The sequence below is a fragment of the Stegodyphus dumicola genome, chromosome 3 (genome assembly GCF_044657685.1).
Source record: "Stegodyphus dumicola isolate Sdum_Otavi_A_Nest chromosome 3, ASM4465768v1".
NCBI classification, from domain to species: Eukaryota; Metazoa; Arthropoda; class Arachnida; order Araneae; family Eresidae; genus Stegodyphus; species Stegodyphus dumicola.
The window spans coordinates 33,978,537-33,991,890 of NC_140770.1; the positions used below are offsets into that span (position 1 = coordinate 33,978,537).

General features: G+C 31.6%; 2 protein-coding genes across 5 annotated transcripts in view; one reads left to right on the forward strand and one right to left on the reverse strand.

Moving 5' to 3' along the window:
• Positions 1 to 4,649, forward strand: part of LOC118197432 (GATOR2 complex protein WDR24-like) — a 55,340-nt gene extending 50,691 nt beyond the window's left edge. For all 4 annotated transcript variants that reach the window (XM_085812740.1, XM_035368946.2, XM_085812741.1 and 1 more), the window contains exon 13: positions 1,552 to 4,649. In XM_085812740.1, coding sequence (XP_085668866.1) covers positions 1,552 to 1,687 — 136 coding nt within the window. In that variant the 3' untranslated portion in view covers positions 1,688 to 4,649. The remainder of the gene's footprint in view (positions 1 to 1,551) is intronic.
• A 2,556-nt stretch (positions 4,650 to 7,205) lies between these two features.
• Positions 7,206 to 13,354, reverse strand: part of LOC118197436 (uncharacterized) — a 65,506-nt gene continuing 59,357 nt past the window's right edge. The window contains exon 4 of the mRNA XM_085812742.1: positions 7,206 to 12,937. Coding sequence (XP_085668868.1) covers positions 11,994 to 12,937 — 944 coding nt within the window. The 3' untranslated portion in view covers positions 7,206 to 11,993. The remainder of the gene's footprint in view (positions 12,938 to 13,354) is intronic.

Here is a 13,354-nt window from a genome sequence, read left to right on the forward strand (position 1 = left end):
AAAAGTGGAATTAACAAATAAGCTATTAAAACTGGTTTTTTTTCAGTCCATTATATCTAACTGTGATATTTGCATTCTGTCTAGAAAAGAATGATTATTGCTTGCTTAATTGTATAAATGTTCTTGACATTGTTGCAATTTTAAATTCTTTGAAGATAGTTTAAAGAATATTGTTTATAAACAAAGTAATTATATATGCTAAAATTGTTGCACATATAGTGAAGGATTAAGCCATCAGCTTACCATCAAATTGGTATGTTAATATTTTCTGTCTTTAAAACCATACTACAAATTTCATTGGTCATTTATTGATTGAGGATTTTAGTATTTTGATTACAATGAAAGACTTAATTACTTCATCTTCATATAACATTTTTTTTTTTTTTCAAATATCCTATTATTTGGACAATTTTGCTTTTTAGTTTTGATCTGTTGAAAACTTCAGATTCGTGGCTTTCATCATCATTGCCATAAAATATAGTAGCTGACTATGAATTATGTTAAGTATTTTTAAAATATCTGGAGACACCCATTCATGACCTTGCAATACTCCACACAGCAGATTTCATATTAAATAGTTGAAGAATTTTTGCTTGGTCTTGCTGCTGTATCATTTTTAAAATAATTCCGCATTTCAACATGTGAAATTCCAATATCCAGTGGCTGAATGATATCAGAATTGTTTTTATAAAAGAGTAAAATAGAGATTTTATCCTTTACTAAGACTTAATTTTGATAAGATAACTATAAGAATAACGGACAATAAAATAACAAGCTGGATCAAGTCAGAAAATTAAGTAAAAGTGCTATTCACAGTGCTAGTTGCAAGTTTATCTAAATTAATTTTTTTTCTTCTTTCTCTCCAGCCTCTCCAACAAATGAAAACTAATATGTATAACCATCCACTCCAAACAGATATGTGTTTTCTCTCTTCAGGATTCATTTACTGCTTATAGGGCTAGGTAGGAGAAAATGTTGCCATCCCACAACCATTCAAGGGATTAAAAATAGGGTTTGCTGGTTGGAAGGTGTTTGAAGATAAAACAACATGCAGGATGTTTCAATACTGTTGAGGATACTGATGTTTCTTAACCAAAAAAAAAATTTCAATCAAAAAATCAACTTATACAAAACTTGCTTTTTTTGGGAGGGGGGTTATTATAGTCTGCACTCCTACATTGTGTGAGAAAAAGGAAATATCTCAATAAAAGTTTTGTGGGAGATCTGGATAATAGAGAATTCAGATTTAGGATTTTGTACTATGCATGTGTTATAATAGTATATTAATAATGTTTATAATTGTTTTTGTGAAATAAGAGTCTGTAACAAAATATAATTCAGTGCTATGTAAGAACAAAGTATAACTTAATAGGAAAAACATTCCTTTTGTTTATTACACTGCTATTGTTTTTACAATTAGTAGAAATGGAATATTGGTTAATATTTAATAAATGAATAAAATATAACTATATATGAAAACTGTAAAATTTCTTAATGTGTTTATTTTATTGGTATATACTCAAATTTTCTCAATAATGTTATTAATTTTAGCCATCAAATTGTTCGTGGAGTTTTTGTTTGGTGCCAAGGTTGTGCTCATGGAGGACATTTATTGCACTTACAAGAATGGTTTAAAAAAAATCGTCAGTGTCCAGTTGGATGTGGTCATTTATGTGAATACAGATGAAGTTCCTGCCTTTAGAGTCATAAGAACTTTGTTTTTGTGATGTAGTTTTGATATTTATTCTTACATCTTTACAAAGTAATGCAGGTACTTCAATGCAATATTGTAACATATTGAATGATTGTAAACCAAAATTAAATTCTAGTTTTTTGTTTGTTTGTTTTTTGTTGTTGTTTTTGTTTTTTGTTGTTGTTGTTGGAGTTTATTCATGATTTTTTTCCCCACAGAATACCTTTTTATCAAAATACAGCACTGGAAATTAATCATATGATTCAAACAGAAATTATCTAATTAGAATTTAAATTTCTTAAGTAAGAGCTTATATGTACCCTTGCCAATAGTATATTTTTTATATCTTTTTAAAATTGTTTGTTAATTTTTTTAATAATCTTTAAAAGTATCTAAAAGTTAACCACTTGATTTCAAATTAGAGAACATTTGATTTTTCAGATCTTTGCTATTATACTCCATTTTGTACCCTTTTTTTTCCATAAGAAAATTCTTATTTATGTTTTATAAGTATTTTTAAATATGCAAGCAGCATGATATATCAATACTTAAAAATCTTTTATCTACTAGTTTGCTGTATGATTAACTTAGAATTCAGTGCTGTTCTTCCTGCTACAACAATTTGTCTCTTAACATTTTGTACTTTTATGACGTAAATGGGCTATTTCCAGTTAATTAATGTGTGAGGGGGGGAAAATGTATTTACAGTACAAAGTCTCTAATCTGGACGTCCATTATCCAGAAAGATCTATAATCCGGACCTCAAAGCCAGAAACACTATGCATGCGCGTAGTGTTTACGTATGCACTTTTGATGCACACATCCGCTACGCATGCTCGTAAAGCCAGTAAAGCGTTTACCTATGCGCGCTTCTGATAGTGAAGAAAGTAACAGAGAACGTTATTGAAAATGAAAAATTTCGATTGACAAGTTAGTCGGTATTTTCGACACAGTTACAGGACTTGAACAGTGGAACTTTGTAACTGAACAAGAAATTATGTCTGTTTATAGAATAAAAGAGAAAGTATTAGCACAAAAAACGAAGCAACTTAAACAACTTACATTGATAGAAATGTTTAGTAAAGTAAACAAATAAATATTAAGTTTTTTTGTTGTTGTTGTAAATTTTGATACCCTTTAGATCATAATTGTTCTTTATTTCATAAATTACGGTTTCATATTTTTAATTTTGTAATTTCTGCATGCCATATTACCAGATTAAAATGGATGATCTGTTATCCAGAAAAACCCCTAATCTGGAAAGTCCGTAATCCGGACTCGTCGAAGTCCCGACGAGTCCGGATTACGGACTTTGTAATGTATTGTGTATAAGCCATATCCTTTTTCTAAAACCATGTACTTCAATTTTTATATTGTGAAGTTTTAAATTAAATACAATTAAGAATTATTTGCCTTTTTAATTTCTATGTATAAATCTGATAGGAGTCAATAAATAGTCATTTGAAAGGCTTTAAAAAATGATAAAACAGTGTCTTTGAATTTGGTGGCAACATATTATGTTCACTTTTCTGTTTGTAACATTTATTTCACTCATATTATATCACAGCCCATAATCATGTATGAGATCAGAAACAAAGCTATTTATAAACCTTGAATCTTTCATTTATTTTTCCGTATTATAAAAGTGCATTTGCTTATTAGTGTAGAAAAAGGTATAATTAAAAAAGCTATAGCTGCTTCATTTTAATATTTTGCAACTAATGTTAACATTTATACTATTAATAAAAGATGACGTTCATGGCATGTATTATATATTTCTGCTATAAAATTTCTATGTGATTCTGCTACCTACATGCATTTATATTTCATAGGCATAAAAAATAAGAGCGTAATGATAACTATAAAATTCTATAATAAAACACTGAATTTTTTTAACTATTACTTATCATATAATTGTCACATAACTATTAATTACCATATTTTTTAACTATTAATTACCATGATTCCTTTTTTTTTTCAAAATGATTCAGGCAATCCTAAAAAATACATACTTTTTTTCCCCCTTTCGTTTCAGTTTAAACTAGATTACATTATAATGTTATAATGGAAGGTTAATCATTGAATATAATTAAAAAGAAAGGCAATTGAGGGAAAAATTTTTCAGTATTTCACTTTAAAAAATCCTTTAGTTTAAGAAGTGTATTTATTTTTAATATATGAAATGCTTCTTGAGTCATAATTTTTTATTTAAACATTTTATTTTAAGCAGTACTCTTTTAAATTATATTTTTCATTTAGCAAGCTTTTTTCATGGAAGGCTAAGTTAAAAAAATACTGTGTTTTCATTAATTAGGATTTTATTGAATAATTTCAGATTTATAAAAGAATAATCAGATTTAAAAAAAAGAATCAAATTAAAAAAAAAAAAAAAAAACTATTGCCCTTTAAAGCATTGTAAATATTGTTAGACATTAACATTTGATGATTAAATGTGTTTTCATGATAGTTTGCTTTTATTTTTAATAGAAAATTGTTTCTGTGAAGCTTCATCTCCATATGCAATGAAAATGTATGCAATTAATTTTTTTCTTATATACAATTTCGTTATAATTCTGTAGAGAGCTTGAATAACATTGCTAAAAAAAAGCTTGTGTATTTTGTTCATTTGGAGTAAGAAACTTGTTTCGGAACAATGTATATTATCATTGTCATATTATGTATATAAGTTTTGTGTGATTTATTATGACTTTTTTTTTAACCTCATGCTCAATGATCTATAATATTTTAGCACCTTTGCTTATAAGATTGTTTTCACTTAATTGTTTGGCTTTTATCTTTTGTGTGTAATTATGTAGCATGTATGCATTAAATAGTTTGAATGTTCAAAAGTCAAGTGTTTCTATGGAAGTAAAAAGAAAAATTATTCTTTATATAGCGATTTTTGTAAAGTGAATATTTATTATTTGAAACCATATTAAAGTTCTTTAATCCTGTATGACTGATTATTTTCTCCAAAGAAATAAAAATGGATTTCAAATAGTCATTTTATTTTTTGAAAAACATAGAAATTCTAAGTGCTTAAAGCAGAAGCATTAACTGTTAGTTTTTGTAGAGAAAACAGTATAACATTTACTTATAATTTCTGTTGTTGATTTCTTTTTTATATATAGCATTTATTCTACCAGAATTTTTGGTATACTGAATTCTAAATATTAGCATAGAAATAAATAAAAAGCATATAGGGAATAAATCTGTTTTTGAAATAAGAGTTTAATTCCAACATTCTAAAATGATATTTTTTATTTATTTATTTTTTTGGAGGGTTAGCAAAATCATTGAAGGCAATGTAGAAGTTTGTTTCATTACTCCAGTTGCTCTTTTGTAGACAGTGTAGTAAGAAATACAATCAGTTCATTTTTAGGTCTTAGTTGCTTCTTAACCAATATTTAGAAAATTCCTCTTACAACAAGTAATACCTTTGGGACATTTGACGAGTTAAGACTCGTCATCTGCTTACTTGAGTGAAGTTACAGTGGACGAGTCTGACTCATCTGAATTTAAGAAGCAGGCGTTGATGTTTGAGGCACCCCCGCCAGCAAACATATTAATATATTTATATTGTTGCATATTAATCCATATAGCAACAAATTAAATCTGTCCCATGGGCTTAAAAATCTTCAAATAATTCAATACTCGAAGGGATAAAGTAAATGTACTGAATATTTGCAGTGTATTACAATATTGGGAACTGTGTGCTGGAGACAATATTTTGGAATAAACTGAAAAATTACAAAGCTACCTTTCGTCCATCTCTTTGTTTCGTTTTCCTCTTGCAGTAACAGAAATACAGTAATTTAATTTTAATTCTTAAGTATTTCTCTGTCAATGAGGAACTTTTCCTTATTTATGTCACTGTGATCATAATTCAGCTGTCATTCATATTTTGCATTGATGATGAAGGCATAGCAAGGACATGAAGCTGTTGAAATCTCTGAATACTATTGAGTGTAAAAATGATTCTCTTGTTCCAGTGAAGTATTTCTTGATTCTTTAACTCCCTTTGACTGAGTGGATAAGATAGTTAAATAGCTGATATTAATTCAACCTGGGCTTTAGTCCAAAGAACAGGCTATCTGCATGAGTATTTTTGTGGTTTATTTTATTTGTAATATAGGGTATGTAATGTATTCATGCATGCATGACATGAACATGAATTCCCAGTTTTTAAGCCCTCTATGAAAAACTTTAGCCCTCTACAAAGATATTCTTTCCCTTTGGCATATAACCATAGAGAGCTTTGGTATAATTCAGTCTGCTATGAAGATCCGTATATTTAAATATGGATTATTTCTGTCTGAAATACACATCTGCCAAAAATGCTCCGCTGCTGAGGGAGTGGTGCCCCGAAGCAAAGGCTACTTAGTGATTCTTCTTCATATTTAGCTTCTTTTTTTACCTCGCCGAGGCTATGTATAAAGCCGGGCAGGGACTGTGGGGTCTGTGCCGCCACTGAAGAGTCCCTTCTAGAGCCCATTTCATCTAACTTTGTACGGAAATTCCAGGTCGAAGGTTCGGTCTCTAGCACCCTGCCATCCTTCAAAATATGCCACGAAAGTAAATTTGTTCAAAGTTAGTAAGTCAAACCTTTTGAACAGCAATTTTTTTCTAGAGATATGGATTGATGAAATGCTCTTCTCTGATTCTGAAGTTTACTTGATAGAAAAAATTTTTCGTAATGAATTTCTTAGTGCGGCTGACAGCAAAATTTCGAAGACTATTTGGAAGCTACTGTTTTTCAACTGCTATGTAGAATAAGAGCTAGGTAAAAGAATTTATCAGTGCATTGTTTTTAAAGAAAATAAAGGAAGGTGCTAAACCAAGCATTCTACTGTAGTTTCAAAAAATTTCTCATATCAAGGAAAAGGAGATTTGTATTGATGCCCACTTGTAAGGTATTTTAGAAAATGATAGAGAATTTTATGCAATTGTAAGATTGTTGGTAGAAGGAATTTTTAAAAATAAAAATTTAACATTTATGTAGCTTCAGTGGAGGAAAATTCCAATCAGTAAAATATTCACTATGTGTCAGTTAGTGTAAAGAAGTTTCATAGTTTTGTGTGAAGAATATGCAAAGATATGAATCAACATTTTTAAGATAACTACAATTTGCTTTACCTAATAAGGAAATGCTATCAGTCACTAGAAGATTCCTGTATTTTGTCCTCATGAGTCTTGGATAAGTAATAATTAAATAAATAAATAAAAAAATAAAAAAAACTTAGTCCTCCTTGCATTTTCATTATAATGAATTTTTTAGTTAACTCATTAAATATGATGAATACTGTAATAATTAGGATTTTTATTCTAAAAAGTAGATATAAGTTTATACACATACGTGCACATATGCATATATATAGAGAAAAAGAGATAAATAGTGAATTAAAAAATTAAGATTTTAACGGTCATCCAAAAAGGATTGATAAGATTTTTTGCGCTTTTGTTGAGCTCTCAGTCTACCAGTCCTGCTGTTACACTCATTCCTACTAACCCCTTTTTTTTTTTTTTTTTTGTCTTTTTAGCTTTATTATTAAGCATTATTTTCTTTGCACTTATTCCATGAATTCAACAGCAAAATTACAAAAATTTTAAAAGCAGTATACTTATGCAGTTTTCCTTCTTTTATCAATCTTTTCTCAGTTCATCAGTTTTCTTACTAAGATGGTTTTACAAAACTTTTTTTTGTTTTGTATTTTTGTTATTAATGTTTTGTGTGTTTACTTTATTAGCACCATATTCTTGGTGCTTACGCCACATAAAATTCAATTCAACAAAAAATTCTTGTATTAATTTGAGATCAATGGGCATTTGAATATGTAGTGATTCTCTTTCTTCGCTACAATTATTACAGAAAATTAGTGTTTCAGAGAAACTTGTGGTTGAAATTCCTTTTATTATTAAGACCTATCTATATTTGCTATCTATATCTTAATGATATCTAAATTTGGAACAGAAAATATCTGTCCAACAGACCCAAAGTTTTTTTCCTACACTTTTCCACAGAATAAGAGTTACTCGTTCAGTTTTTAACAGATTTCAAAGTAACTCAATTTTTGATTGAACATGGAAATTCGAAGATCTCTTTTGGACTTGATTCAAGTGCTTTGTGCAGCTGCAGTTACGGCAATGAAAATGTAAAACATCTTGAGTGCGTTCATCATGTATAGCAGAGAAAATATTTCAGGCAACTTTGATGTGGCTATCTGTATCTTGACCACCATTTATTTATTTATTTATTTATTTTAACTTTTTCGGGCAAGAGACAATTTCTGCGTTTCGGAATTTTATTTTCCCTTTAGATGACCGAGTTCTCTTTATTTCATTTTTTAATATGTTTATTATTTTTATTTATTTTATAATAATTTTTCGCCATTTGCAGTGCTGTTGTACACAGGGCTGTGGAATCGGGGTCGGGCAGATTTTGGGGTAAAAGGATTCGGAGCTGGAGTCGCTAAAAACAGGTCGACTCCGACTCCAGTTCTTGCTGGACAGTTTGAATTTGAAATGAAATTAAAATGAATTGAAAAAAAAAAATTAATGACAAGCTGAGTTATTATTTTTATTTATGGACTATATACATTAATAAATAGTAATTTTCTATTTTATTGACATATTAATAAATAAATATAAGGGTGGAGGATGGATGTGATATTTGCCATTAGTGATTAAACTGATTCATTTAGTTACAAATTTCACTGGTAAATTTAGGTAAGCAGCAAGAACTCTAAAAAATTGATGCCATTTTTAGGAAACGAGCAGGGAAAGGCGCAATTATTGATCAAGCAATGCGATAAGGAAGCACATATTGGATGATAAAGAGGTTGTTAGAATTAAGAATTTTTTTGGAAGATGTAGATAACCCTAATGTTTCAGTAGCAGAAAGACTGTGGAATGATCTTGCAGAATTGGAAACGCTTCTTTGTACACCGTATAAGCCACAAAAGAGCTGCAATCTGAAGAATTGACAGGAGGCGAAAATGGAAGAAAGTGATGTTTGTTCTTTCTGAAATGGAGCGTTTATTCCAGAAGGAATCATTTCTTGAATTAAGAAAAGAGAAACTAGTTTGCTAGACGATGAGATCTTGCTGAGTTCAATATATGTAGATCCAAAACACCGAATTTTCTTACATGTTGAACAAATTAAAACCGCAAAGAAAGCTGAATTTATGAACTTTCATTAAGAATGAAATTATTCTCAGAACAATTGGAGAATTCGAATCAGGACAGTCAAAAAGCAGATATTGCAATTGAGGTTCTATCATCCTCTTCCGGTGATGAATTAGATTTTGAGAAATATTTTTGGACAATATTGAAAAGGCTAAGGCAAAGCGAATAAAAATAAAGAACCTAGAGCCTTTAGATATAAAAATGAAAATAATACAAACGAGATTTCTACACGACATTTGAAGAAATAGAGAAATATGATTGCGCTTGCAAGACACCTCTTTTAGAACTTATAAAAATCTATCCTGAAAAGTTAAAAGAAGTAACCCTAACAGTAACAGCTGTTCCTGCCACTCAAGTTAGTGTGGAAAGACACTTCTAAGCTCTGAAGTTTATCAAATTGGATCTATGGCCCTCCAACAAAGATCTTGCCGAAGCTATACTGTTTCTTAGAAATAACTAATGCCAGCTTTTCCATTTCATAATAAATGCTAATTAATATAAATAATTTGCTATGCCATCAATTTTTTTCTGTAGCATCTATTACTTCTTTTATATTGATAAAATAAGTTGTAACCCATGTTTATATGTTTACATAACATATTATGAGGGAGTCGGAGTAAAAAATTCCAGGAGTCAGAGTCGGAGTCTTTCATTTTCCCTACCGACTCCACAGCCCTGCTTTCAAGCCTTCTCATGTGCAGCTACTACTATTCCAGTTTCCACACAAAAGTGAATCTAGTGAACTCTACAAGTTGCTAAATTAAATTCACCGTTTCATGGAGAGCAACTAAAAAAGAAACTTTTACTTGGCAACAAAATATTCTAAAAAATTCAAATAAAGAGTGACGAAAAACAAAGGAACAAAGGGATTTTGATATGTTTTTGTGGTCCTTATCAGGGGGCAACTGGAAAGCGTACAAAAATCCAGCTACATTTCCGATTCCAACATAAGATGAATTTTCCTTCATAATAAGGTCTTGAAAGGAAATAAAATTAATAGGGGGAAGCTTTCTCGGTAATCCCGCAAGGGCATACAATAAAATGGTATCGAATATATGTATTCTATATGTATATGTACAGATATAGTATGTTTCAAGAAAGACGGGCTAACTTTAGGAGAATGGGGAGAAAAGTTTTTTTGGAGGGGTTGGGGGGAAGATCATAGAATGCATAGGCGAAAATAAAACGTAAAGGTGCTTGATTGTGAAGCCAAGGGGGTCAAATCACAAGCCATGGGGGTTACAAGTTAAACACAAGAATGATACAGAATTTAATTCCAGAATAACTGCAGTATTTTTTAAAAGAGTAAGACGTAACATCCGCATAAGCAGTGGCGTAGCTAGGGTGGGGCAAGGGGGGACATTTGTCCCCGGGCGCAGCATTCAGGGGGCACCAAATTGATGTTACGAAATTTTAGAATGAAATGTTTTCCGTTCGTGGCACAGAGACAGGGGCGCAAAATCTTCAGTTGTTCCCAGGCGCTGAAAACCCTAGCTACGCCTTTGCGCATAAGATATAGTTTGTTTGATTAAAGCAAAAAACGCGAGACTATTTGCCTCAGGTTAAGTATGCCTTCGTAGAGGACTTTCTGAGGGAAACTGCTCATAATCACATTACATGTGAGTAAAATCATGCAGCCAGCCCGTTCGCTCGGATTTGAACTCAAGTCGAACTCCCAATGTCCAACGATTTTAGCGTTAGGTCGCTGGTGAGCCTACGTCAAGGAAGGGAATGGTTGACTTTTTCAAACATACCAGATATATCGCATGCAGCTGCAGTACTGACGCAATTCTGGGATGAGTTCCTCTTCGGATTCAAGAGAAGTTTCATAAATGAAGTTCTTAAGAACCTTCTAACAAAGAAATCCAAACACGGCAAAGCGGGCGATTGTGAGATCCTAAATGTTGACTCCTTGCCCAATCCAGCAACCCAGTAAGGAAACTTCCAAATAATTCCATGCGTTCTTGTCAGAAATGCTCTGGTATTCTGTCATGGTGGAACACATACTCTGCTGAATCATCCTTCAGCAAATCTAGCAAAATATCCTGCAGTATGAAGAAAATATGGCATTCGAGGCGGAAAATATATACCCGTTTTCTGGCCAATTGGGTATAGTTTTACCGTCTCAAGCGCAACCCTGGTTGGCATTCTGCCAAGACACACAGACTCGTCCAAAAGGGGCGGGGTCTTCTCATCTTTGGAAAGAAAGTCCCCATCGCTCCACCCTATTTTGATAATAATTCGGTCCGAATGGCGCATGCGTGTTTGCGCTCATAGTCGCGGATGAGACCGTCGAACTATACTTATTCATCTCTTCAGAAGCTGAAGCTTCGGCGCATTTAGGATTGCGACGTGTTGACAAGCAAGTGCCCTCTAATGCTTTTACATTTCATTTCCGATTATGCATTCTGTTACAAAAAAGAAATTGTTTTGGTGTGTTCTACTACCTTCTCAAGTTTTCCTCGTCTTTTGCTAAACGCCTTGTATATTTCTTATATATTCCTTCCTCCAGAAGCCCCTCACTCACAATATTGAAACCGTTTTTATGGAATTTTCTATTTTATTTTAAAAACTTTGTAGCTGGAGATATATTTTTATTATTAGTATTTAAGTAATTAAAGACTGTGGTCGCCTTTCTTGAAAACTGTGTATCAGGTATTTACCATTCCTTCACTTTGATAAGTTCAATAATTCAACAAAAAATTTCATCTTCTAATGGGAATTGTAATTATTCCATTCGCATTTGAAAGCAGAAGAAATATGCTTTATTTTATAAATTTTATTTACAGATAAAATAATATTTCTAAGAGTTCTAATTAGTTAGAATGTGTAGCAGCTGAGATTGCAAAGAAGCTTATTTTTAAATTTCTTCAACTTAAAAAAACTGCGCTGTCGAACAAGAAAATTGCATCTTCCTATCTTTATTTAGTTTTTATTTATAGTTAAGACCCCTTCCCCCAAATTCTAAAGTTTATCTATTTAAAATATCGGAATAGTGACTGAATATCTGAATTCGAAAGAAGTAAATAACAAGAGAGATGGTGCGTTACTTTTTGTTTCAGGAATTACTTATGCTCAGTAGGAAATAAACTGTCTTCTACAGAATTGCATTATGTTAGGAATTAGAATCTGGCGTGATATCTAATGATTTTGTAGTTTTTGATGTATTTTTCGTTCTAACCATCGGAGATTTACCCCATCTGTGGGCCATTTCTTTTGCTGTTTGCCCACCACTTATAGATTCTCTGCGGGTTAACTTTGATTCTTGAGGCTCGAAAGTTTTCTTGTTCTTCGCTTTTGGAGCATTATCTGATTCATTTGATTCTTGAGAATCAGATTTTTGTTTTTTATATCGAATGTTTTCATTTCCTTGAGAATTTGTTTTGGCTTTTTTCACTTTCTCATTGTCTGAATCTTGCGAATCAGATTTTTGTCTCATAATTTGTTGGCCCTTCTCAGAATCCAGCGAATCTTGTTTTTTCGCCGAGGGATCAGAATCATGAGATTCTTGCGATTCCGATGTAAGTTTTCCAAGATGTCGTTTCTCATTGCTTCCCAGTGGAGATTTTTTAAGATGAGGCGGAGTGTCTTCTAGGAGAGAGACTCCATAGTTGGGAGGCGAATCCTGCAGTAGTGACAGTTTCGATAGAGTGTCGTGAGTCCTTCCTGGAGAATCTTGCAACAGAGATAGTTTAGAATGGGAATCACCAAGTTTAGGAGAACCAGAAGATCCTTTGGATTCTTCTGACAATTGTCGAATTTGACTTGTGTCACAAATTTTCACGTCCGGTAAAGAGAACTCGTCGATTGATGTACTACGTTTCACGACATCTTCGCTTTTGTCTGATCTTGCTTTCAAAGAATCCTCTTCTGAATCTGAACCTTCATCTTTTAATAGTCCGAGTAATTTCTTAACTCTTTGCACAATGGTCAGCTTCTCGTCTTCAAATAGGTAACTACTACCTAATGACACAATCTCTTCTTCTTCATCTGTTTTTTTCTTTTTACGACGTTTCATTTTTTCACGGTTTGTATATAGTTCATTCACTTTTTCGATAGCTGAAAAAGAAAGAGGTAATGTTAATATCCATATAAATTATGTTCCATCAAGATCTAACAAATTCTGCATAGCAAGATTCTTCATCGAAGTACACAAGAAAAAAACCACAAAACTATACCTCTACGGTCCATAGTTTATGAGAAAAACGTGAAAGAAAAAGTATGACATCACTCCGGTGTACAGAAAATAAGTTAGACTAGAATCATAAAATTATAAAAAAATAAACACACATTTTGCCTTTCATTATGCTTTCGAGGGCCATCTTAAAAAAAAAAAAAAAAACTGGCGAAGTCCGTAAAAGAGACTATCATTCACCTTTATGCTGTGTTTAACTTTGTAATCTTAATGTAACATTTTACGTATTATTAGACTTTTAACTAGCTTGTTTTCTGTTTGTTTACTTGAATCAAATTTTG